The sequence below is a fragment of the Ascaphus truei genome, chromosome 18 (assembly GCF_040206685.1).
Source record: "Ascaphus truei isolate aAscTru1 chromosome 18, aAscTru1.hap1, whole genome shotgun sequence".
Lineage (NCBI taxonomy): Eukaryota > Metazoa > Chordata > Amphibia > Anura > Ascaphidae > Ascaphus > Ascaphus truei.
This window is the reverse complement of record NC_134500.1, coordinates 8,580,360-8,603,302: the sequence shown is the minus strand read 5'-3', so window position 1 is coordinate 8,603,302 and position 22,943 is coordinate 8,580,360. Positions and strand designations below refer to the sequence as shown.

The following is a 22,943-nucleotide window of genomic DNA, read 5'->3' as shown; positions in this document are numbered from 1 at the left end:
CATGCGCAGTCCATTGAAAAGAGTGTCCAAACGCTATCCGCGTGCAACGGAGCACAGCCCCAACGGGACGGGAACAACGATGATCATGTCAGGGTAACTCCCATAAAAATATTATTTATTCAGCTCACATAAGCATAAATAGGTAGAAATACCCACCTACGTGTTTCGCGCTCTTGCGCTTTATTACTCGTTGGGAAGGCTGGTCTCACTCATTTGGAGGGTGGTCTCACTCATTGGGGGGGCAGTCTAACTCATTGGGAGGCAGTCTTACACATTGGGAAGAGAGTCTCACACATTGGGAGGCAGTCTCACTCATTGGGAGGGCGGTCTCACTCATTGGGAGGGCGGTCTCACTCATTGGGAGGCAGTCTAACTCATTGGGAGGCAGTCTCACACATTGGGAGGGCAGTCTCACACATTGGGAAGGGAGTCTCACTCATTGGGAGGCAGTCTCACACAATGGGAAGGGAGTCTCACTCATTGGGAGGCAGTCTCATTCATTGGGAGTCCGTCTCACTCATTGGGAGGGTGGTCTCACTCATTGGGAAGGCGGCCTCACTCACTGGGAGGGCGGTCTCCCTCATTGGGAGGGTGGTCTCACTCATTGGGAGGGTGGTCTCACTCATTTGGAAGGCCGGTCTCCCTCATTGGTAAGAGCAGTCTCCCTCATTGGAAGGGCGGTCTCCCTCATTGGAAGGGCGGTCTCACTCAATGACTATTAAAATATCTAACATGCCTGTAACATGTGAGCCCTACATGTCTTGGTAAGCAGGGGCAGCGCTGTAACCCCCTTTATGGCAGAACATACTACAGAGGGCATTGATTTACATGTTCTTATTTTGCTTTGCAAAGTGTTGCAGGGAAGGGGTTAAAAGAAAAAAAAGTGCCGCCCCACGCAGAAGAATCCAACGTCCCCCCCCGGGAGACCCTCTCAGAGCCCGGCGTGCCTCCCTTTCATTCCGGGCGCTAGCACGGACGCTGCCTGCTCTCTGCTTACTCATTAGATCTGGCCCAGGAATAATACATAATTAATTAGCAGAATCTCTGGGCACAAACCTTGGAACCAGAAGCTGCAGGAACACGAGGATCATGCAGCAAAGTGTCAGAGCCAAAAACATTGCCAGGCAGAAGTCTGCAGGGGCTTAACCCTTCCACTTCCGGGAACGAGACTAGTGAATAACCCATCCCCTGCAGTGCCTTGTTGCACTTCTAATACTATAGTCCAACTAGAGATGCAAATAAAGGAAGCCGCCCCAAATATTTTATTTTTTTTAGAAAATGTGTTACCAGGAAGTAATACATTGAGAGTTACCGCTCGTTTTCACGTATGTCCTGGGCATAGCGTTAAAATGACAAATAATACATGGTTACAAATACAGTTACATAAGTGAACAGGGTATACATTATATACAAGACATAGCATGCACAGTTAAATATAATATATAGTAAGGTTACAGACCAGATTAAAATGTGAGACAGCTTTGGTTTTGAAAGAACTTAGACTGGTGGTGGATGTGAGAGTCTCCAGTAGGCTGTTCCAGTTTTGGGGTGCACGGTAAGAGAAGGAGGAGCGGCCGGATACTTTGTTGAGCCTTGGAACCAGAAACAGTCTTTTGGAGTCAGATCTCAGATGATAAGTTATGACATGATCTATGATTTCTTTAATACCATAAACCAGAAGTGTTCAATCTTTTTTTTGGTTAAGGAACCTTATAATTGTATTGTGAAATTCTGTGGAACCCCAACCCTCTCTAATAGCGCGTCTGAGATCAGATGCATTGTAAGGAACCCCAACCCTCTCTAATAGCATGTCTGAGATCAGATGCATTGTAAGGAACCCCAACCCTCTCTAATAGCGCGTCTGAGATCAGATGTATTGTAAATTCTTCTGTATTGGTACAATTTTCAAATGACCTTTGGGATTGAAAAACACTACCAGAAACCCACAAATCTAGTGATAAATAGCACAAAATAAATATACAACACCCTGCTTGTCAGTGTCTCACCTGCTGTCAGTGGCACACCTGCTGTCAGTGTCTCACCTGCTGTCAGTGGCACACCTGCTTGTCAGTGTCTCACCTGCTGTTAGTGTCTCACCTGCTGTCAGTGGCACACCTGCTGTCACTGGCACACCTGCTGCCAGTGTCTCACCTGCTGTCAGTGGCACAAAATGCTGTCAGTGTCCCACCTGCTTGTCAGTGTCCCACCTGCTTGTCAGTGTTTCACCTGCTTGTCAGTGTCTCACCTGCTGTCAGTGTCTCGCCTGCTGTCAGTGTCTCACCTGCTATCAGTGTCTCACCTGCTATCAGTGTCTCACTTGCTGTCAGTGTCTCACCTGCTGTCAGTGGCACACCTGCTGTCAGTGTCTCACCTGCTGTCAGTGTCTCACCTGCTGTCAGTGGCACACCTGCTGTCAGTGTCTCACCTGCTGTCAGTGTCTCACCTGCTGTCAGTGTCTCACCTGCTGTCAGTGGCACACCTGCTATCAGTGTCACACCTGCTGTCAGTGTCTCACCTGCTGTCAGTGTCTCACCTGCTGTCAGTGGCACACCTGCTATCAGTGTCACACCTGCTGTCAGTGTCTCACCTGCTGTCAGTGGCACACCTGCTGTCACTGGCACACCTGCTGTCAGTGTCTCACCTGCTGTCAGTGGCACACCTGCTGTCAGTGTCTCACCTGCTGTCAGTGGCACACCTGCTGTCAGTGTCTCACCTGCTGTCAGTGTCTCACCTGCTGTCAGTGGCACAAAATGCTGCATTGATGACGGAGGCAGCACCAATCTTCTATCAGAATGTGTCCAAGGCGGAAAGTTTCTGCGGTGTGCAGGAAACCCAGATCTAGAAGGTAACGGAACCTTCAACTAGACCGGAACTTTCCATTTTAAGCAACATTGGTGGTTTCGCCACCATACAAAATCCAAGTGACATTTCTGTAGTTACTAAAAACACGAGACAGATGTGGGGAGATCTGTACGCAGGACTCTGATTTTGGGGCATAACGTCGTTATTAAGTGTCATTCCCAAGAATAGCAGTGTGTGTGGATACGTTGTGTCTCTGCTGCTTGTCGCCGGGATGTGGGGTTTGGTTATGAGTTAAACAGAACAAACCTGGAAAAGATACAGGACCACACCTCTCTACACAGCGTAACACGTCTGGGAGGGCAGGGGGGTTTCTTTTTGAATACCCCACAGTGAAAACTAATTTAACCCCTTCACTGCCGGACAGGTTCGCAGTGCTGTGTATGTTGTAATAATGATTTGCAATCTTCCGTTTAAAAAGAACAACTCATCTCGGGTGAGACATCTCCTCTGTACTCGGTGGCTTCCTTTCTCTTGTAACAGGAACACTTGGGGGGTTGTCTGCTGTAATGAGTAGACTTATAGGGCAGTAAAATGCTGGCTGCCATTCCCTACGATAAAGTAATGATTTTGCTGGCTGATAATTGAACGTAGATTTTATCATATCTGCAATAAAACCCCAGCCCTGTGCTGGCCTCGGACTCCACACTCACCTCGTTGCATTATTTCGCTTTGCAAAGCATTGCTGCGGGCTTTGCCAGCGCTCCAGAGAAGGGAGTTTGGCAGGTGTGAGCGTGGCACACGCTGTGCCCCGGTGACTGCCAGGACTGGCACAGACTACCCGCTGGGGGTTCAGCGGCTGCTGTCCTCCGCCTGTCGCCTGCAAATCAATAACATCACAAACATCGGCAGGACTCTGCAGCCGATCAATAACCTCTGATTAATCCGCTCCCAGCTGTCGGGTATATTTAGCGCATCATAATTACAATTATTAATTAGAAAAAGGAAATCAATTGTCACATATATATATATGCCAAAGAAAGTCATGGCAGACGGAGCGATGTGCTGCGTATTCTTGTCCGGACATTGCGTCTCTGTGACCTCGATAAGCGCCGCACCGTCGCGACACAGGGTCTGCGTGCTGTGAGTCCCCGCAGTTGGAGGTTTGCAGACGGGATGGGGGGGGGGGCGCTACCTGCTTTGTATCGGGGGTTTCCTCCTGTAATGATTCTGTGCCTCCGAATGGGGGTTTGTTTAGGAATAATGTGTGTTCTCGTAAGTTTAGAGGTCACACGGGGTGATTAGGAAGTTTAAAGGTCACACGGGGTGATTAGGAAGTTTAGAGGTCACACGGGGTGATTAGGAAGTTTAGAGGTCACACGGGGTGATTAGGAAGTTTAGGGGTCACACGGGGTGATTAGGAAGTTTAGGGGTCACACGGGGTGATTAGGAAGTTTAGAGGTCACACGGGGTGATTAGGAAGTTTAGGGGTCACACGGGGTGATTAGGAAGTTTAGGGGTCACACGGGGTGATTAGGAAGTTTAGAGGTCACACGGGGTGATTAGGAAGTTTAGGGGTCACACGGGGTGATTAGGAAGAAGGGTCATTTTTTTTTGCAAGCAGAGGAAATGGCAGCCATATTTTAAACTCCCCACAATATCATCAAATTAACAGCAGACGTCTCTGAATTGCCACATCATGAACAGCAAGAATCAGTAAAGTGAGTGTGAGGCGCGCCCCAGTTTGCGTGCCCCAGTTTGCGCGCCCCAGTTTGCACACACTGGTTTGGAGGAAGAAATGAGTAAAGCTGAATTCCTCTTATCGACGGGAGTTCGAGCGCTGCGTTTTTTATCATATAATATACTCTGTTATTTAACTAGTAACTCACTGATCTGCAGTGCATAGTTACACATTGCTCTGCACAGATACACATTGCTCTGCACAGATACAGATTGCTCTGCACAGATACACATTGCTCTGCACAGATACACATTGCTCTGCACAGATATACATTGCTCTGCACAGATACACATTGCTCTGCACAGATACACATTGCTCTGCAGATACACATTGCTCTGCACAGATACACATTGCTCTGCACAGATATACATTGCTGTGCACAGATACCCATTGCTCTGCACAGATACACATTGTTCTGCACAGATTATACATTGCTCTGCACAGATACACATTGCTCTGCACAGATACACATTGCTCTGCAGATACACATTGCTCTGCACAGATACACATTGCTCTGCACAAATACACATTGCTCTGCACATATATACATTGCTGTGCACAGATACCCATTGCTCTGCACAGATACACATTGTTCTGCACAGATTATACATTGCTCTGCACAGATACACATTGCTCTGCACAGATATACATTGCTCTGCACAGATACACATTGCTCTGCACAGATACACATTGCTCTGCACAGATTATACATTGCTCTGCACAGATACACATTGCTCTGCACAGATACACATTGCTCTGCAGATACACATTGCTCTGCACAGATACACATTGCTCTTCACAGATATACATTGCTCTGCACAGATATACATTGCTCTGCACAGATATACATTGCTCTGCACAGATACACATTGCTCTGCACAGATACACATTGCTCTGCACAGATACCCATTGCTCTGCACAGATACCCATTGCTCTGCACAGATACCCATTGCTCTGCACAGATACCCATTGCTCTGCACAGATACAGTACACATTGCTCTGCACAGATACACATTGCTCTGCACAGATACACATTGCTCTGCACAGATACAGTACACATTGCTCTGCACAGATACACATTGCTCTGCACAGATACACATTGCTCTGCGCGCCACTGAATGGATGTCCCCGTGTAGCACGCCTGTCGCTGTTGCAGAGACGCCGGCGGTGATGAATTGAGCACATTACAGGGACATTTACATTTTATACATTTTATACCTGACTTTTTTTGCGTTACAAATGACTGTGATTTTTTTTCCTTTTTGAGAAAGCACTTAAGCAAATTCCCTGAGTCTGATAACCTGCGTGCTATCTCTCACTATCTATCACTATCACTATCTCTCACTATCTATCACTATCTATCACTATCACTATCTCTCACTATCTATCACTATCACTATCTATCACTATCTCTCCCTATCTATCACTATCACTATCTATCACTATCTCTCACTATCTATCACTATCTCTCACTATCTATCACTATCACTATCTCTCACTATCTATCACTATCACTATCTATCACTATCTCTCCCTATCTATCACTATCACTATCTATCACTATCTATCACTATCTATCACTATCACTATCTCTCACTATCTATCACTATCACTATCTATCACTATCTCTCCCTATCTCTCCCTATCTATCACTATCTATCACTATCACTATCTCTCCCTATCTATCACTATCTATCACTATCTCTCACTATCTATCACTATCTATCACTATCACTCCCTATCTATCACTATCACTATCTATCACTATCTATCACTATCTCTCCCTATCTATCACTATCTCTCACTATCTATCACTATCTATCACTATCACTCCCTATCTATCACTATCACTATCTATCACTATCTATCACTATCTATCACTATCTATCACTATCTATCACTATCACTATCTATCACTATTACTATCTATCACTGTCTCTCCCTATCTATCACTATCTATCACTATCACTATCACTATCTATCACTATCACTATCTCTCACTATCTCTCCCTATCTATCACTATCACTATCTATCACTATCTATCCCTATCTATCACTATCTATCACTATCTATCACTATCACTATCTATCACTATCTATCACTATCTATCACTATCTATCACTATCTATCACTATCACTATCTATCACTATTACTATCTATCACTGTCTCTCCCTATCTATCACTATCTATCACTATCACTATCACTATCTATCACTATCACTATCTCTCACTATCTCTCCCTATCTATCACTATCACTCTCTATCACTATCTATCACTATCTATCACTATCTATCACTATCACTATCTATCACTATCACTATCTCTCACTATCTCTCACTATCTCTCCCCATCTCTCACTATCTATCACTATCTATCACTATCACTATCACTATCTATCACTATCACTATCTCTCACTATCTATCACTATCACTATCTCTCACTATCTGTCCCTATCTATCACTATCTATCACTATCACTATCACTATCTATCACTATCTATCCCTATCTCTCCCTATCTCTCACTATCTCTCACTATCACTATCTCTCACTATCTCTCCCTATCTATCACTATCTATCACTATCTATCACTATCTATCACTATCTATCACTATCTATCACTATCTATCACTATCTATCACTATCTATCACTATCTATCACTATCTATCACTATCACTATCACTATCTCTCCCTATCTCTCCCTATCTCTCCCTATCTATCACTATCTCTCGCTATCTCTCCCTATCTCTCCCTATCTATCACTATCTCTCCCTATCTATCACTATCACTTTATCACAATCTCTCACTATCTCCCCCTATCTCCCACTATCTCTCACTATCACTATTTCACAAGTGCAGCCGAGAGCGAAAAATCAAGAGCGTGTCATGTATCTTACTTTAAACTGGGAGCAACCGGGCCCCCCTTTATTTATCAAGGGAGAGGAAAGGCCGCGGGAAGCAAACGTCACGGAAGTGCCTGAGTTTGCCAAATCCGCTTTGGCAGAGGGATAGTGCAGAGTGATGCTGAGTATCACCACTTCTTAAACCAAATCTACCGTCTCACTCGATTTATTGAATGGAATTGGTTACACTTCCACCTCGGACGCGTACGGGTCAAGCAGGACGCAAATCGGTAATTACCAATTAAATAAACAATAACGCGCATTTGAATTTGGTGTTTATTGGTGCACAACTTTCTAGTTTCCATACTGAGAAAAATGGAGTCGAGCACCCCAAAAATGAAGAAAAAATCAGAAGTTAGCTACAAAGGTCATTTAATGACTATAAAAAGTCAATGTTGCATCCAACGTTTCGGCGCCAACATGCCCCTTCATCAGGGGTTCCCCCTTATCAGGGATACCCCTTCATCAGGGATGCCCCTTCATCAGAGATGCCCCTTCATCAGGGATGCCCCTTCATCAGGGATGCACCTTCATCAGGGGTGCACCTTCATCAGGTGTGCACCTTCATCAGGGATGCACCTTCATCAGGGGTGCACCTTCATCAGGGATGTCCTTTCATTAGGGAGGCCCCTTCATCAGGGAGGCCTTTTCATCAGGGAGGCCACCTCATCAGGGGTGCACCTTCATCAGGGAGGCCCCTCACTGATGAAGGTGCATGTTGGCACCGAAACGTTGGATGCAACATTGAATTCTTATAGTCATTAAATGACCTTTTTTGCTGCCTTTTGATTTCTTCTCATGTTGTGGTGCGCTAGACTCTCTTTTTCTCAGGACAGTTACTCCGTGATGGGACCATTAGCACCCTTAGCACCCATTGTTTGCTATTCTCTTTTTATTGGTTTTAACCGGAAGTGTAAGATGATCAAGTTGTGGTAAACCGTAAACCAGAATCCCTGCTAGTGTGTGTGTGATGGTGACAGTGTAGGTAAAGTTGTGTTATCTGTGTGTGTGTCCCGGCAGGCTGTGACAGTGTAGGTAAAGTTGTGTTATCTGTGTGTGTGTCCCGGCAGGCTGTGACAGTGTAGGTAAAGTTGTGTTATCTGTGTGTGTGTCCCGGCAGGCTGTGACAGTGTAGGTAAAGTTGTGTTATCTGTGTGTGTGTCCCGGCAGGCTGTGACAGTGTAGGTAAAGTTGTGTTATCTGTGTGTGTCCCCTCCCCCCGCAGGTTGTGACAGTGAACATTGGGGACCGCACTGCAGTAACCGCTGCCAGTGTCAGAACGAGGCGCTGTGTAACCCCATCACGGGCGCCTGTGTCTGCGCTGAGGGCTACAAGGGCTGGCGCTGCGAGGACTGGTGTGACCCCGGCACCTACGGCAAAGCCTGCCAGCTGCGGTGCCAGTGCCAGAACGGGGCGACGTGTGACCACCGGACAGGAGAGTGCCGCTGTGCGCCCGGGTACACAGGAGCCTTGTGAGTACCCGGCGGGTATAAACCATCGCAGTGCTCTGGAGTCCAGCACTGAAAGGGTTACTGGGGCATTTGTTTGGCTTCATGGTCCAAATTAATTTACAACCGCCTGTATAACTTGAAATGAGCAGACTTGGCAGCCATTTTGTCTCCCCATCACCGTTTTTTTATGCTTCCATATTTCAGCCACACCAGGTATTAATATTATGTGATTGATTGGAAACCTAATTTACCCAATCCAACCGTATGTGTATCCTAACATGTTACAGTGTGTATCCTAACATGTTACAGTGTGTATCCTAGCATGTTACAGTGTGTATCCTAGCATGTTACAGTGTGTATCCTAACATGTTACAGTGTGTATCCTAGCATGTTACAGTGTGTATCCTAGCATGTTACAGTGTGTATCCTAACATGTTACAGTGTGTATCCTAGCATGTTACAGTGTGTATCCTAACATGTTACACTGTGTATCCTAGCATGTTACAGTGTGTATCCTAACATGTTACACTGCGTATCCTAGCATGTCACAGTGTGTATCCTAACATGTTACAGTGTGTATCCCAACATGGTACAGTGTGTATTCTAACATGTTACAGTGTGTATCCTAACATGTTACAGTGTGTATCCTAACATGTTACAGTATGTATCCTAGCATGTTACAGTGTGTATCCTAGCATGTTACAGTGTGTATCCTAGCATGTTACAGTGTGTATCCTAGCATGTTACAGTGTGTATCCTAACATGTTACAGTGTGTATCCTAGCATGTTACAGTGTGTATCCTAGCATGTTACAGTGTGTATCCTAGCATGTTACAGTGTGTATCCTAGCATGTCACAGTGTGTATCCTAACATGTTACAGTGTGTATCCTAGCATGTTACAGTGTGTATCCTAGCATGTTACAGTGTGTATCCTAGCATGTTACAGTGTGTATCCTAACATGTTACAGTGTGTATCCTAGCATGTTACAGTGTGTATACTAGCATGTCACAGTGTGTATCCTAACATGTTACAGTGTGTATCCTAACATGTTACAGTGTGTATCCTAACATGTTACTGTGTGTATCCTAACATGTGACACTGTGTATCCTAGCATGTTACAGTGTGTATCCTAGCATGTTACAGTGTGTATCCTAGCATGTCACAGTGTGTATCCTAACATGTTACAGTGTGTATCCTAACATGTTACAGTGTGTATCCTAACATGTTACAATGTGTATCCTAGCATGTCACAGTGTGTATCCTAGCATGTTACAGTGTGTATCCTAACATGTTACAGTGTGTATCCTAGCATGTTACAGTGTGTATCCTAGCATGTCACAGTGTGTATCCTAGCATGTCACAGTGTGTATCCTAGCATGTCACAGTGTGTATCCTAACATGTTACAGTGTGTATCCTAACATGTTACAGTATGTATCCTAACATGTTACACTGTGTATCCCAGCATGTTACAGTGTGTATCCTAGCATGTTACACTGTGTATCTTAGCATGTTACAGTGTGTATCCTAGCATGTTACAGTGTGTATCCTAACATGTTACACTGTGTATCCTAGCATGTTACAGTGTGTATCCTAACATGTTACACTGTGTATCCTAGCATGTTACACTGTGTATCCTAGCATGTTACACTATGTATCCTAACATGTTACACTGTGTATCCTAACATGTTACAGTGTGTATCTTAACATGTTACAGTGTGTATCCTAACATGTTACAGTGTGTATCCTAACATGTTACAGTGTGTATCCTAACATGTTACAGTGTGTATCCTAACATGTTACAGTGTGTATCTTAACATGTTACAGTGTGTATCCTAACATGTTACAGTGTGTATCCTAACATGTTACAGTGTGTATCTTAACATGTTACAGTGTGTATCCTAACATGTTACAGTGTGTATCTTAACATGTTACAGTGTGTATCCTAACATGTTACAGTGTGTATCCTAACATGTTACAGTGTGTATCCTAACATGTTACAGTGTGTATCCTAGCATGTTACAGTGTGTATCCTAGCATGTTACAGTGTGTATCCTAACATGGTACAGTGTGTATCCTAACATGTTACAGTGTGTATCCTAGCATGTTACAGTGTGACACAATGTAACGGACAGGAGAACACACACAGCGGGAAGCTGGAACACACACAGCAGGAAGTTGGCATACACACACACACCGCAGGAAGTTGGCATACACACACACAGTGGGAAGCTGTGTATGCAGGGATGTACACATTGCAGATGGGGTGTGTGTACACAGGGATGCACACATTGCAGACGGGGGTGTGTGTACGCAGGGATGCACACATTGCAGACGGGGTGTGTGTGTGTACACAGGGATGTACACATTGCAGACGGGGTGGGTGTGTACGCAGGGATGTACACATTGCAGACGGGGTGGGTGTGTACGCAGGGATGCACACATTGCAGACGGGGTGGGTGTGTACGCAGGGATGTACACATTGCAGACGGGGTGTGTGTGTGTACGCAGGGATGTACACATTGCAGACGGGGTGTGTGTGCGCAGGGATGTACACATTGCAGACGGGGTGGGTGTGTACGCAGGGATGCACACATTGCAGACGGGGTGGGTGTGTACGCAGGGATGCACACATTGCAGACGGGGTGTGTGTGCGCAGGGATGCACACATTGCAGACGGGGTGGGTGTGTACGCAGGGATGTACACATTGCAGACGGGGTGTGTGTGTGTACGCAGGGATGTACACATTGCAGACGGGGTGTGTGTGCGCAGGGATGTACACATTGCAGACGGGGTGGGTGTGTACGCAGGGATGCACACATTGCAGACGGGGTGGGTGTGTACGCAGGGATGTACACATTGCAGACGGGGTGTGTGTGCGCAGGGATGTACACATTGCAGACTGTACGCAGGGAAAGTTGCCGTGCTATTTGTGACGTGTGTGTAATTTTTGTGTTTGTTGTAGCTGCGAGGAGAGGTGCCCGGCCGGGAGTCACGGCGCTCTGTGTGAGTTGCGCTGCCCGTGCCAGAACGGAGGGGTGTGCCATCATGTGACCGGCGTGTGCGCATGTCCGGCAGGCTGGATGGTACGAAATCCTGTGTGTGTCACAACTCTCACACCTACATTCAGCATCACATCACACTGTGCTCAATATTACAAACCCACAACACCACACCTGTTACATCTGTAACTGTTACACTACGCAGCTCAACAAAACCACTCTATTACTCATAGCAATACTGCACACACTGTTACACAACACAACAACTCATGCAGCTCCACAACCAATCACTGCAATACTACCAAGCACACTTTACAAATCACTACAAGATGACATCACAACCGCAGGTTACTTCTACGAACTGTACACACTATATCAGGCATCGCACTGCACACCTAACACACAACAACATCGCACTGCACACCTAACACACCACAACATCGCACTGCACACCTAACACACCACAACATCACACTGCACACCTAATAGACCACAACATTGCACTGCACATCTAACACACCACAAACAATTAGAGTATTGCACTGCGCACCTAACACACCAAAACAACGCACTGCGCACCTAACACACCACAACATCGCACTGCACACCTAACACACCACAACATCGCACTGCACACCTAACACACCACAACATCGCACTGCACACCTAACACACCACAACATCACACTGCACACCTAACACACCACAACATCGCACTGCGCACCTAACACACCACAAACAATTAGAGTATTGCACTGCACACCTAACACACCAAAACATCACACTGCGCACCTAACACACCACAACATCGCACTGCACACCTAACACACCACAACATCGCACTGCACACCTAACACACCACAACATCACACTGCACACCTAACACACCACAACATCGCACTGCACACCTAACACACCACAACATCGCACTGCACACCTAACACACCACAACATCACACTGCACACCTAACACACCACAACATCGCACTGCACACCTAACACACCACAATATCGCACTGCACACCTAACACACCACAACATTGCACTGCACACCTAACACACCACAACATCGCACTACACACCTAACACACCACAACATCGCACTGCGCACCTAACACACCACAACATTGCACTGCGCACCTAACACACCACAACATCGCACTGCGCACCTAACACACCACAACATTGCACTGCGCACCTAACACACCACAACATCGCACTGAACACCTAACACACCACAACATCGCACTGCACACCTAACACACCACAACATCGCACTGCACACCTAACACACCACAAACAATTAGAGTATTGCACTGCGCACCTAACACACCACAACATCGCACTGCACACCTAACACACCACAACATCGCACTGCACACCTAACACACCACAATATCGCACTGCACACCTAACACACCACAACATCGCACTGCACACCTAACACACCACAACATCGCACTGCACACCTAACACACCACAACATCGCACTGCGCACATAACACACCACAACATCGCACTGCACACCTAACACACCACAACATCGCACTGCATACCTAACACGCCACAACATCGCACTGCGCACCTAACACACCACAACATCGCACTGCATACCTAACACACCACAACATCGCACTACACACCTAACACACCACAACATCGCACTACACACCTAACACACCACAACATCGCACTACACACCTAACACACCACAACATCGCACTGCGCACCTAACACACCACAACATTGCACTGCGCACCTAACACACCACAACATCGCACTGCGCACCTAACACACCACAACATTGCACTGCGCACCTAACACACCACAACATCGCACTGAACACCTAACACACCACAACATCGCACTGCACACCTAACACACCACAACATCGCACTGCACACCTAACACACCACAACATCGCACTGCACACCTAACACACCACAACATCGCACTGCACACCTAACACACCACAATATCGCACTGCACACCTAACACACCACAACATCGCACTGCACACCTAACACACCACAACATCGCACTGCACACCTAACACACCACAACATCGCACTGCGCACATAACACACCACAACATCGCACTGCACACCTAACACACCACAACATCGCACTGCATACCTAACACGCCACAACATCGCACTGCGCACCTAACACACCACAACATCGCACTGCATACCTAACACACCACAACATCGCACTGCACACCTAACACACCACAACATCGCACTGCATACCTAACACACCACAACATCGCACTGCGCACCTAACACACCACAACATCTCACTGCACACCTAACACACCACAACATCGCACTGCGCACCTAACACACCACAACATCTCACTGCGCACCTAACACACCACAACATCGCACTGCACACCTAACACACCACAACATTGCACTGCGCACCTAACACACCACAACATCGCACTGCGCACCACAACATCGCACTGCGCACCTAACACAGCAGAACATTGCACTGCGCACCTAACACAACACAACATCACACTGCGCACCACAACATCGCACTGCGCACCTAACACAGCAGAACATGGCACTGCGCACCTAAGGCTGCGTTCACACTGCCGCTGGGCGGAATTGGCGCGCTCACTTAATTTAAAATCAATCTGCGAGGCTCTTGAGAGACAAAGCAAATTGAGTTTCGAGTGCGCTGAAGTGTCACATGACCCATCAGCAACCAATCAGCGCTAGTCAATGCACAGCCACGCCCCCCGCGCTCAGCGGTAGCATGGCTGCAGCCTAACACAACATGGCACTGCACACCTAACACATCACAACATAGCACTGCGCTCCAGAACACGGCACTGCACACCTAACACATCACAGCATGGCACTGCGCTCCAGAACATGGCACAGCGCACCTAACACATCACAACATGGCACTGCACTCCAGAACATGGCACAGCGCTCCAGAACATGGCACTGCGCTCCAGAACATGGCACTGTGCTCCAGAACATGGCACTGCGCTCCAGAACATGGCACAGTGCTCCAGAACATGGCACTGTGCTCCAGAACATGGCACTGCGCTCCAGAACACGGCACAGCGCTCCAGAACATGGCACTGCGCTCCAGAACATGGCACTGCGCTCCAGAACATGGCACTGCGCTCCAGAACATGGCACTGCACTCCAGAACATGGCACTGCGCTCCAGAACATGGCACTGCGCTCCAGAACATGGCACTGCGCACCTAACACACCACAACATGGCACTGCGCTCCAGAACATGGCACTGTGCTCCAGAATATGGCACTGCACTCTAGAACATGGCACTGCGCTCCAGAACATGGGACTGCGCACCTAACACACCACAACATGGCACTGCGCTCCAGAACATGGCACTGCACTCTAGAACATGGCACTGCGCTCCAGAACATGGCACTGCGCACCTCACACAGCGCACTGCAGAGCAGAGAGCGGTTATCTCCCTGGCATGACTCTTTATCTCCCTCCTGTGCAGGGCTTTGTCTGTGCCCAGCCGTGCCCCTCTGGGAAGTTTGGGGCGAACTGCAGCCAGGAGTGCCAGTGTCACAACGGTGGCCAATGTGACCCAGTGACTGGGCGGTGCCAGTGTGCCGCGGGGTACACCGCGGAGAGGTAACCCTCCTTACTACAGTCACCTGGGGACCTCCCAGGAGCCAGTGTGGGGGCCGCAGACCCTTATTCCAGCAGTCCCATCATTATACTCCATAGAGCCGAGACTGTCCGCCCGTCATACTACCGCTGAGCTCAATGGCAGCGCCCTAACGGGGGGGATCCCTCCTCCAGCCCCCCCACCCCCTCCCAACAGGTCAAGCTTTAAGGATATCCCTGCTTCAGCACAAGTGGCTCAATCGAAGACTGAGACACTGATTGAGCAACCTGTGCTGAAGCAGGGACTGATTGAGCCACCTGTGCTGAAGCAGGGACTGATTGAGCCACCTGTGTTGAAGCAGGGATATACTGAACACCTGTCCTGTTGGAGAGTCTTGAGGACTGGGGTTGGCCGCACTGCCCTAAGATAATTCACCCCACGCATTACGCAGGAGAGTGTTTCTCAGCATCAAACGCTCGGGCCACATACCCCGACTCTCCTGCGTATTGTAAGAGCGCTTTCACATTAGTACAGGCAGCATAAGAGTGCTCCATCTGCTGCCACTGAGTGCCCCGCACTGCCAGCCTGCTTATTACACACATAACTCTGCATACAGTGCGCAGGGGGAGGGAATACACAGAGGAACTCTGGCCGGCAAGAGGGGATCGTTGAGAAATGCAGAGTACGTGAGAGCCAGGGGGGATCCAGGATAAAATCCCCAGGAATCACACACAGGCCACCAGACTCTGCGGGGGTTTGCACCTACACTTATTATGTGATCCCACCGCTAAGGCGTCTGACTTCAGGAAACCAAGAGTTTACTGAAAAGTTTCCGAAATAGGATATTACCCCTGCAGCACAGGCGTGCGAATAGTAATAATATCTATAATATTAACAACCACCTATCCTAGCTTCATATCGCAAAGCCAGTATAACCAGCCTCACACTGACGAGACCCCAAAGGTAGAAACAGCTGTCTGTGAGTGGGTTTACTGGCTCTACACTTTACCCAGGCTGTGCTGAAAAGCTGTGCAATGCGGCAGATAGATATACAAACAGCACCAACCAAAGACAATATATAGAGAATCTCTAAGCATGTGGTGCAGGGGGAAAGGGGGTCCCTGTATATACAATAAACACGGTGATGTTCCCTGCACTCAAAGTATACGGACTCTGAGTTATTAAAGAGTTTTTACTTAATTAAAATGTAAATACGCAGAAATGGAGACGCCTCACATATAGATAGAGACACCGCACACCAATGCTGAGTCGGGATACTTTGTTCTTAGAGGGCGGGGAACATCTCTGTTTACTGTGTAATGCGGCAGGTATAAGCTTACAAGGCCCCATGTTAAAATGGATAAGGAGCAAAAGGTGACACTGCGTGCTTATTTGCATGTCATTACCCAGAATCCCCGACTGCAGCAGGAAGCGCTGTATGCTAAGGGATCATGGGGAAGGGCAGTGTTGCAGACCTGCCTGAGGCGTGTGAATGTGCTCACAAATTATATTTGCCAAATAATAATAGTAATAATAATAATAAATTTATTGCTTTGTAGGCAGGAAACCCCCAGTGTACAGCGAGCGCGATGAACGCGGCACATCACGAGATTTGTCTCTGCACGCACGTACAATTTCGAGTCTTTACGATCTATTAATTGAGCAGCATATTAACCAACGCCGCGCTGAATCATTATTATGGGGGTTTAACTCTTGTTAATGATTTCGCAGCTTAGTGAATAGTCACTGGAGCAGTTTTATGCTCTAATACAGGGCGGCCAACTCCAGTCCTCAAAGGCCACCAACAGGTCAGGTTTTCAGGATATCTGCGTCAGCACAGGTGGCTCAGTCAGTCCCAGCTTCAGCACAGGTGGCTCAGTCAGTCCCAGCTTCAGCACAGGTGGCTCAGTCAGTCCCAGCTTCAGCACAGGTGGCCCCTGCACCAATAGAATGAAGCTTTGGGAGGTGATTGTGGAGTGACTGGATCCCATCCGTGTTGGGGAGTGACCGGATCCCGCCCGCGTTGGGGAGTGACCGGATCCCGCCCGCGTTGGGGAGTGACCGGATCCCGCCCGCGTTGGGGAGTGACCGGATCCCGCCCGCGTTGGGGAGTGACTGGATCCCGCCTGCTTTGGTGAGTGACCGGTTCCCACCCGCGTTGGGGAGTGACCGGATCCCGCCCGCGTTGGGGAGTGACCGGATCCTGCCCGCGTTGGGGAGTGACCGGATCCCACCCGTGTTGGGGAGTGACCGGATCCCGCCCGCGTTGGGGAGTGACCGGATCCCGCCCGTGTTGGGGAGTAACCGGATCCTGCCCGCGTTGGGGAGTGACAGGATCCCGCCCGCGTTGGGGAGTGACCGGATCCCGCCTGTGTTGGGGAGTGACCGGATCCTGTCCGTGTTGGGGAGTGACCGGATCCCGCCCGCGTTGGGGAGTGACCGGATCCCGCCCGTGTTGGCGAGTGACCGGATCCCGCCCGTGTTGGCGAGTGACCGGATCCCACCCGTGTTGGGGAGTGACCGGATCCCGCCCGCGTTGGGGAGTGACCGGATCCCGCCCGCGTTGGGGAGTGACCGGATCCCGCCCGCGTTGGGGAGTGACCGGATCCCGCCCGCGTTGGGGAGTGACCGGATCCCGCCCGCTTTGGTGAGTGACCGGATCCCGCCCGCGTTGGGGAGTGACTGGATCCCGCCCGCGTTGGGGAGTGACCGGATCCTGCCCGCGTTGGGGAGTGACCGGATCCCGCCCGTGTTGGGGAGTGACCGGATCCCGCCCGCGTTGGGGAGTGACCGGCCCGGATCCCACCCGTGTTGGGGAGTAACCGGATCCTGCCCGCGTTGGGGAGTAACCGGATCCTGCCCGCGTTGGGGAGTGACCGGATCCCGCCCGCGTTGGGGAGTGACCGGATCCCGTCCGTGTTGGGGAGTGACCGGATCCTGCCCGTGTTGGGGAGTGACCGGATCCCGCCCGTGTTGGGGAGGGACCGGATCCCGCCCGTGTTGGCGAGTGACCGGATCCCGCCCGTGTTGGGGAGTGACCGGATCCCGCCCGTGTTGGGGAGTGACCGGATCCCGCCCGTGTTGGGGAGTGACCGGATCCCGCCCGTGTTGGGGAGTGACTGGATCCCGCCCGTGTTGGGGAGCTGTGCGCCTGCAGCGATTCCCGCCTCCGATGATCCGTGATGTTCATTAATAGGGTGTTTGTATAATATTCATTAGCAGGCTGAGCTGTTTGATCTCTAACTAAACAAGTTAGCGGAATTGCTTGTTTGCAGGGGGAGGGAAAGCTAATTATGCAAAAGACTTGAGTCGTCAATATTTAATTTCCAGATGCTGTCTACTAGGAGATAATGAATCGTTAACTACTTCTGCGCTGGATAGAGCAAAATGCACGTGCAGAGCACTGCGTATCTACTGTACTAACTACATCAAACCATAGAGCTGTGACATGCAGGGGGATGCACACAGAAAGTAGCAAGCTCCACTACAGTTAGTTTACATTGATACATTGTCCTTGCCATAGATCTAATAGACATATATAATTAGGACCGGCATTACTATGGCAGCCCCCTGGCAGTGAAAGGGATTGAAAGTATATTATATGATGTACGTGTATTTTAAAGAGTGCTTAGATTTCCTGTTCCCACTAAAAGACGGCTCTTGGGGAGAAAGGCTGGACCTATATTGATCTTTCCCCGATCAGAGAGGCAGCAGGCCCTTTGTATACAGAAAGGGGTTACACGTGGCAGGTCCCTGCTCGCTGTAATAAAAGATTTAGTATTCACACTGCAGATCCTGGCCCCCTGGAGCGGTCAGTCCCCCCCACAGCACGGCGTGCGGTCAGCATGTCCAGCTCATCGCTGCTGCTCTTACTGATTGCTGATTCTCAGTAGCTTCTCTGCTCAGATAAGGAAAACGCGTCTCTCAGTAATGACATGCGGAGGGTCTTTAGGGGGTGAGGACGGGGGGCTGGATGCAGGCGTTGGGGTTGTCGATGGAATCTCAGCAGGTGTGAGCTCAGCTGGTTAGGCTGCATATGCAGATAGAATGAGCCAGGCACACACACACAAGTCCCCCTACCTGATGCTGTGCGGGCGGAGACATTGGGTGTTTATCATAGGACAGACGACAGGAAAGCCCAATGCTACATCCAACATGACAGAAATACACAGTAAAATACTTATATATTCTCTTGAAATAGGGTCATTTAGTTTAACCCTTTGGCCAAAGCGTTGTAAGCTTGCGAGCCACGTCAAGGCAGACACCTGTTCGCAAAGCCTAACACTACCAGATAAAATACTAATATACCTCTTATTAGGATTAAAATTCTCATTTACCTCCATTATCATAGGAACAGAAAGTGCTGCTTTGTAAGGGATACAAAAACATGGCAGCCCTCAACGCAGATAAAATAAATGTATGTGTAAAGGACCATAAATTATCCAGCTTTAAATAAAAGAAATGTTGCAGAAAACCTGGGCCAGGAGGTCTGAATCGCTCCTAATCACTAGATGGTCAGGGGGAGCCTGGCACAGAAACTGCCCGTATTGTATGTGGGTCGTGTATGAAATGCACGTAATACCCAATATGTCTTGACACACCGTGATACACCGCACGAGCTTCACCATTAAATCGTATGGAAAATCAGGCACGTTATGATACTGTATATTGCAATACATTGTGATTCCACTGAGAGCTTTGCAGGGGCAGTGTGTGGGAGGCTGGCACTGCCCGCAGTGTTGGTGAATGGAGGGGATTGTAGGGCTGTGTGTGTGAGTGGGAGGCTGGTCCTGCTGCTGCATCTCTCTACATATAGTGTAGTGTGCCCTCTCCCTCCCAGTTGATTTCCGCTCTCTGCTATGGACCCTGCAGGTGCCAGGAGGAGTGCCCTGTGGGTACATATGGGTTCCACTGCTCAGAGAGGTGCGACTGTCAGAATGGGGCTAAGTGTTATCACATCAACGGTGCCTGCCTGTGCGAGCCCGGGTTCAAGGGCATCCTCTGCGAGGAGCGCGTCTGTCCGGAGGGGCTGTACGGCCTCAAGTGCAACAAATACTGCCCCTGCAACCTCACCAACACCCGCAGGTATGTACCCCAGCCGTGTCTCCGTGGATCTGTTGTGTTCAGCGACATTAATGGCTGTCTGTTCTGTGTCCCAGAATCCCTTTCTTCAATAGGAAATGATATAAAGAATAACGATAAAACAAACCCCGCATTTTAAATATGGGGGAGGGGGGTGGGGGGCCCCGTTCCCCTTACACGAGGGAGTCAGAAAATGGAGATGCTGTTATCAATTCCGCTATAAAACACATCTACAGATGTAGCCAAGCTTGCCTTCCTCGTGGTCAGGAGAGTCAGACCACGGTAATCTCCAGCCACGAGGAAGCCGACACGGTTCCCTAACATGCAGCAGCGGTGGCTATCCCCTTCCCCGGAGCCGCAGGAAAATGCCAGTTACCCCACTGCTCCGGGAAGGGGAGTCTGGTAACGACGCTGCTGGTATCTCCTGTGATAAGAGTCGTTTGTGTGTTTGTGTGTTAATATTATACAAGGCATAGAAGCAAACCAGGAACACATCGGACATAGGCACGGAAATGTGTGCGCTGCCATATATATGTGAAATGTGTCAGAGGAGGTAATTATGGGTAATGTCACCTGTCATAGGGAGGCACAGATGTCCCCTGCGCGGTGACGTAAACTTGGCATTTTCAGGATGCGTAACTCCCTCTCACTTCCTCCCTCTCACTTCTCTGCATCCGCTCTCCTTCCTGTCACTAATGCAGGGGTCCTCAACTCCAGTCCTCAAGCTTCCCCAACAGGTCAGGTTTTCAGGATATCCCAGCTTCAGCACAGGTGGCTCAATCCGGGGCTCAGTCAAAGACTGAGCCTCGGATTGAGCCACCTGTGCTGAAGCAGGGACAGATTGAGCCATCTGGGCTGAAGCAGGGACAGATTGAGCCACCTGTGCTGAGGAGGGACTGATTGAGCCACCTGTGCTGAAGCAGGGACTGATTGAGCCACCTGTGCTGAAGCTGAGATATCCTGAACACCTGATCAGTTGGAGGGGGGGTGGGGGGGGAGAGAAGGCTTGAAGATTGGCGATGAGCCCCCCTGTGCTAATACATTGTAACGTCTCAGGAACACGGCATACTCTGCCCCTAATGTACATAATACAAGACCAAGGAGACTGGGGGTCCCCTCCCATGCTCTGCAGCACACGGCTTCAACGTGTCCCTGCCACAGCCAGAAGCCACCGGGCTCGGCCACGTCCCCCGAGCGCCGGAATGTTTGTTAAGTTCCCTTCATTTGAATGCTTCATTTGCCAGCGCGTTCCACACAATGAAAGTGATGCGCAGACAGAAAGGGAATGATGGATGGGTTTTATTATCAGCGAACTCCTCCTATCGCTCTGTATAACAGACACACTAATAGTGTCAGCGGCGACACCACCAATGGAAACGCGTCGGACCCCCGTACATTGACAGCTGCAGCGGTCCAAGCTGCCTGGTTTATTTTATTTATTTTCCCTTTAATATGCGCATCAATACAATTCACACCATGATAAGTAATTAGCTTAGTTGCCGATCGATCCGTTCTCCTGTGATTGATCGGTGAAGATTCGGCTCGGGGGTTCACTAAATGGCTGTCAGTGCAGCAGAAGAGGACCAAAGATGCAAAGTTCTGTGGGGAAGATCATGTGACAAGGTAGTCACTAGATACAATTGGTGCACTGCTAGAGAGGGGGCAGGGCTCAAAAAGGGGCGTGCCAGAGCCTGTTTCAGAAGAGGAGGGGGCGTGACTGTAAATTGTTGCTATAGAAAAAAAATGCTTGCTACATTTTAATACATAAAGAATGTCATTCAGAGTTTTTTATTAAATGCTATTTTTTCATAGTACAGAACTGATTTATTTAAAAAAATACACATTAGGAATATTGCAGACAAATGCAGGAAGTCGGGGGCACCCAGCATGGCTGGCCACTGCCACCACGACATATTGTTTTAATTAGTTCTCCCGAGCACGGAACTCATGCTCCTCTCTCTCTCTCAGCTGCCACCCTCTCTCTGGGGAGTGCACCTGCAAGGCAGGGTGGAGCGGGCTGTACTGCGAGGAATCCTGCCGCCCCGGCTTCTACGGGGAAAGCTGCCAGCAGCTCTGCGCATGTCACAACGGGGCGGACTGTGACGGTATGACAGGGAAGTGCCTCTGCGCTCCAGGTTACACGGTAAGAGCAGCTCCAAAGAGGTCTCGATACTCCTGCTTGTGTGTCCTCCGTGTAGTAGCTGTGGTGTAGTGGTTAAAGCAGCAAAACATGTGAAATCTTATATATATATATATATTTAAATCAATCCGTTCTGTAGTATTAGATAAAAGTAACTTTTTTTTTTTTTTTTTACTCTTAATACCATGTTTAATGAGTTTTAAAGCATCCT

General features: G+C 48.8%; 1 protein-coding gene across 4 annotated transcripts in view; it reads left to right on the top strand.

Moving 5' to 3' along the window:
- Positions 1-22,943, top strand: part of MEGF11 (multiple EGF like domains 11) — a 171,167-nt gene that overhangs the window by 56,337 nt on the left and 91,887 nt on the right. For all 4 annotated transcript variants that reach the window (XM_075575360.1, XM_075575361.1, XM_075575363.1 and 1 more), the window contains exons 6-10: positions 8,671-8,917; positions 11,863-11,983; positions 15,397-15,533; positions 20,383-20,595; positions 22,561-22,735. In XM_075575360.1, coding sequence (XP_075431475.1) covers positions 8,671-8,917; positions 11,863-11,983; positions 15,397-15,533; positions 20,383-20,595; positions 22,561-22,735 — 893 coding nt within the window. The remainder of the gene's footprint in view (positions 1-8,670; positions 8,918-11,862; positions 11,984-15,396; positions 15,534-20,382; positions 20,596-22,560; positions 22,736-22,943) is intronic.